This window comes from Pelophylax lessonae (assembly GCF_965119305.1).
Source record: "Pelophylax lessonae genome assembly, chromosome: 2".
NCBI lineage: Eukaryota > Metazoa > Chordata > Amphibia > Anura > Ranidae > Pelophylax > Pelophylax lessonae.
The window spans coordinates 223252652-223257073 of NC_138769.1; the positions used below are offsets into that span (position 1 = coordinate 223252652).

General features: G+C 51.1%; 1 protein-coding gene across 1 annotated transcript; it reads right to left on the reverse strand.

The window, feature by feature from the left end:
- Positions 1-523: 523 nt before the first annotated feature.
- LOC309545461 (potassium voltage-gated channel subfamily A member 3-like) lies at positions 524-2636 on the reverse strand. Its single transcript, XM_082244665.1, has one exon. The coding sequence runs from the start codon at positions 2330-2332 to the stop codon at positions 746-748; it is 1587 nt and encodes a 528-aa protein (XP_082100791.1). The 5' UTR covers positions 2333-2636; the 3' UTR covers positions 524-745.
- Positions 2637-4422: the final 1786 nt, after the last annotated feature.

The following is a 4422-nucleotide window of genomic DNA, read 5'->3' on the forward strand; positions in this document are numbered from 1 at the left end:
AAAAGGGTGAGATGATGATGATCATAATAGTAATATTCCAAATTTTAAAAAAAGAGGAACATAATATAAAATAATTAATTATAAAAAAAAAAACCTAATTAAAAACAAATTTGCTTAGCACACCTACCGAATAGAGTAAAAGCTTTGTTCACTAGTTCTGCACTTTCATGTGGTCTCGTGAAAAAGGGTGAGATGATGATCCTAATAGTAATATTCCAAATTTTAAAAAAGGAACATAAGATAAATTAATTAATTATAAATAAAAAAAAAACGAATTAAAAACAAATTTGCTTAGCACACCTACCGAATAGAGTAAAAGCTTTGTTCACAAGTTCTGAACTTTCATGTGGTCTCCAGAAAAAGGGTGAGATGATGATCATAATTGTAATATTCCAAATTTCAAAAAAGGAACATAAATTAATTCTTTGGAGGTAAATGTTGATCTGTTGACAGCAACTGTTTGCTAGTTTGTAGACTACAAAGCAGCACTTCATTTGATGGCAAATAACAAAATATAGGGACTTTCCCCTTTTTTTTGTTTGTAAATACTAAAAAAAAAAAAGAGATGTGCAGCCTCCTGGCACGTCTTTGCCTACTAGCACCACTTGAGATCTCCTATAGAGTGTGGGCACAGCTTCCTTCCCCTTGAAAATGAAAAAAGTGGGAGACACTGATGTCGATGGTGGTGACATTTCTCCAGATCGGCTGGTTGGTGGAGCCCTTTCATCCATCGGTGGTGCGATGGTTACACGTCGGTGAAGATCTTCTTGATGTTCACACAGTTGGGGTTGTTGGTGGTACAGTTGGCAGTTTTAAAGCTGGGCTGCTTGAAGGGCCCTGGGCTCACCCCTTCCTCGATCACCATGTACTCCGATTTGCTAAGAGTGGAATTGCTACGGGTCTTCTTCAGGTCCTCGTTGGAGGACAAGTGCTGGCAGCTGCCAACGTGGAGGTACTGAGCTTGCTCCTCACCTTCGGTCTCCCGGTGGTAGAAGTAGTTGAAGTTGGACACTATGACGGGCACTGGTAGGGCAATAGTGAGCACCCCAGCGATGGCACACAAGGAGCCCACGATCTTGCCACCAATGGTGATTGGATGCATATCCCCGTAGCCCACTGTGGTCATGGTGACCACTGCCCACCAGAAGGCATCAGGGATGCTGCTGAAGCCCGAAGATGGGTCATCAGCTTCGGCAAAGTAGACAGCACTAGAGAAGAGGATGACTCCGATGAAGAGGAAGAAAATGAGCAACCCCAGCTCCCTCATGCTGGCCTTCAGGGTTTGCCCCAAGATCTGCAAGCCCTTGGAGTGCCTGGACAGCTTGAAGATCCTGAAGACCCTTACCAGGCGGATGACCCTGAGGATGGCCAGAGACATGGCCTGCTGCCCATTCCCCTGGCGCTCTGCCAGCTCGGTGCCCAGGGTGATGAAGTAAGGGATGATGGCCACGATGTCAATGATGTTCATGATGTTCTTGGAGAAGGTGGCTTTACTTGGGCAGGCGAAGAACCTGACCAGGAGCTCGAATGAGAACCAGATGATACACAGGGTCTCCACCACGAAGAAGGGGTCGGTGAAGGAGCTGCTTAGGAAGGGACCAGTGCTGTTGAGCTGGGGCAGCACAGGCGGCCCATTGTACTCCTTGTCATCCCGGAATTCGGGCAAAGTCTCCAGGCAGAAGATGACAATGGAGATGAGGATGACCAGCACTGAGACGATGGCGATGCCCCTGGCAGGACCTGAACTCTCTGGGTACTCGAAGAGCAGCCAGACCTGGCGCTGGAAATCATTGGAGGGTAGAGGTCTCTCCTCTTCTCTGATGAAGCCTTCATCCTCGCGGAACTTCTCCATGGCCTCCTCGCCCAGCTCATAGAAGCGGATCTCCTCCGAGAAGATGTCAATGGGCACGTTGACTGGTCGGCGGATTCGCCCACCGGACTGGTAGTAGTAGAGGATGGCATCGAAGCTGGGTCGGTTGCGATCGAAGAAGTATTCGTTGCGGAGCGGATCGAAGTATCTCATCCTCTTCTTGGGGTCGCCCAGTAAGGTGTCGGGGAACTGGGCTAAGGTCTTCAGCTGGGTCTCAAAGCGGAGCCCGGAGATATTGATGACAACCCGCTCGCAGCACTCGTGTTCGTCCTGCTCGTAGCCCTCGGAGGAGTTTTGTCCCGGGAGGGCGGCCGCCTCCTCCAGGAGGTTATCACACGCCACCACCGTCATACTCTCCTGCTCCCCGCCGTCCGTGTAGCCCGGGTTCACAATGTTACTGTTAGTGCGGTGCCTGGAGGAGGACGGCGGAGGGGAGTGCAGGAGGCTGAGGTGCTCGTCCATAAAGGTGAGCGGAGGGGAGGGCGGGCAGGGGAAGCGGCGGCCCCCTCCTCCTCCTTCTTCAGCCCCGCTACTATAGCCGCCGGCTCCCCTCCCCGCTCTGCCTCTTCTTGCTTCTTCCCCCCCTCTTTTTTTTTTTTTTTTTTTAGATTTTACTGGCAACCTGATGCTCGCCGCTCACTCAGCCCAGGGAGCCGAGCAGTCTGCGTGCGCACCCCGTTATATAGCTCCGGCCCCTCCCACAGCCTTCAGCGCACAGGTCCCGCCCACAGAGAGCGCGCGGCTCGCTGCCAGTTATCACCTGTGAGACGGACGGAGGGAGGGGGCGCGCGCTAAGGAGGGACAGACCGCTCTGTGCTCAGTCTCAGCTCCTCAACCTGCCCCTTACACTGCCAGGATTCCTTCCGTACACAACCAGGATTCCTTCCGTACACTGCCAGGCTTCCTTCCATACACTGCTAGCTTCCTTCTCCTGCCAGGGTCCATCTATACACTGCTAGCTTCCTACTCCTGTCAGGTTTCCATTCATACACTGCTAGCTTCCTTCTCCTGCCAGCCTTCCATCTATGCACTGCTAGGTTCCTTCTCCTGCCAGCCTTCCATCTATACACAATACACTGCTAGCTTCCTTCTCCTGCCAGCCTTCCTTCTATACACTGTTAGCTTTCTTCTCCTGCCCACTTCAATTTATACACTGCTAGCTTCCTTCTCCTGCCAGCCTTCCATCTATACACTGCTAGCTTCCTTCTCCTGCCAGCCTTCTATTCATACACTGCTAGCTTCCTTCTCCTGCCAGCCTTCTATTCATACACTGCTAGCTTTCTTCTCCTGCCAGCCTTCCATCTATACACTGCTATCTTCCTTCTCCTGCCAGCCTTCTATTCATACACTGCTAGCTTTCTTCTCCTGCCAGCCTTCCATCTATACACTGCTATCTTTCTTCACCTGCCAGCCTTCCATCTATACACTGCTAGCTTCCTTCTCCTGCCAGGCTTCCATCTATACACTGCTAGCTTCCTTCTCCTGCCAGCCTTCTATTCATACACTGCCAGCTTTCTTCTCCTGCCAGCCTTCCATCTATACACTGCTAGCTTCCTTCTCATGCCAGCCTTCCATCTATATACTGCTAGCTTCCTTCTCCTGCCAGCCTTCCATCTATACACTGCTAGCTTCCTTCTCCTGCCAGGCTCCTGCCAGGCTTCAATTCATACACTGCTAGCTTCCTTCTCCTGCCAGCCTTCCATCTTTAAACCAGGGTTCCATCAATACACTGCTAGCTTCCTTCAGGGCACCCCCCCCCCCCCGCCAGGCTTCCATCAACACACTGCTAGCTTCCTTCTCCTGCCAGCCTTCCATCTTTAAACCAGGGTTCCATCAATACACTGCTAGCTTCCTTCAGGGCACCCCCCCCCCCCTGCCAGGCTTCCATCAACACACTGCTAGCTTGATTCTACTGCCAGGCTTCTATCTATACACTGCTAGCTTCCTTCTCCTGCCAGCCTTCCATCTATACACTGCTATCTTTCTTCACCTGCCAGCCTTCCATCTATACACTGCTAGCTTCCTTCTCCTGCCAGGCTTCCATCTATACACTGCTAGCTTCCTTCTCCTGACAGCCTTCTATTCATACACTGCTAGCTTTCTTCTCCTGCCAGCCTTCCATCTATACACTGCTAGCTTCCTTCTCATGCCAACCTTCCATCTATATACTGCTAGCTTCCTTCTCCTGCCAGCCTTCCATCTATACACTGCTAGCTTCCTTCTCCTGCCAGGCTCCTGCCAGGCTTCAATTCATACACTGCTAGCTTCCTTCTCCTGCCAGCCTTCCATCTTTAAACCAGGGTTCCATCAATACACTGCTAGCTTCCTTCAGGGCACCCCCCCCCCCTGCCAGGCTTCCATCAACACACTGCTAGCTTGCTTCTACTGCCAGGCTTCTATCTATACACTACTAGCTTCCATTTATACACTGCTAACTTCCTTCTCCTGCCAGGCTTCTATCAATACACTGCTAGCTTCCTTCAGGGCACTCCCACCCTGCCAGGCTTTCATCAATACACTGCTAGCTTCCTTCTCCTGCCAGGCTTCCATCA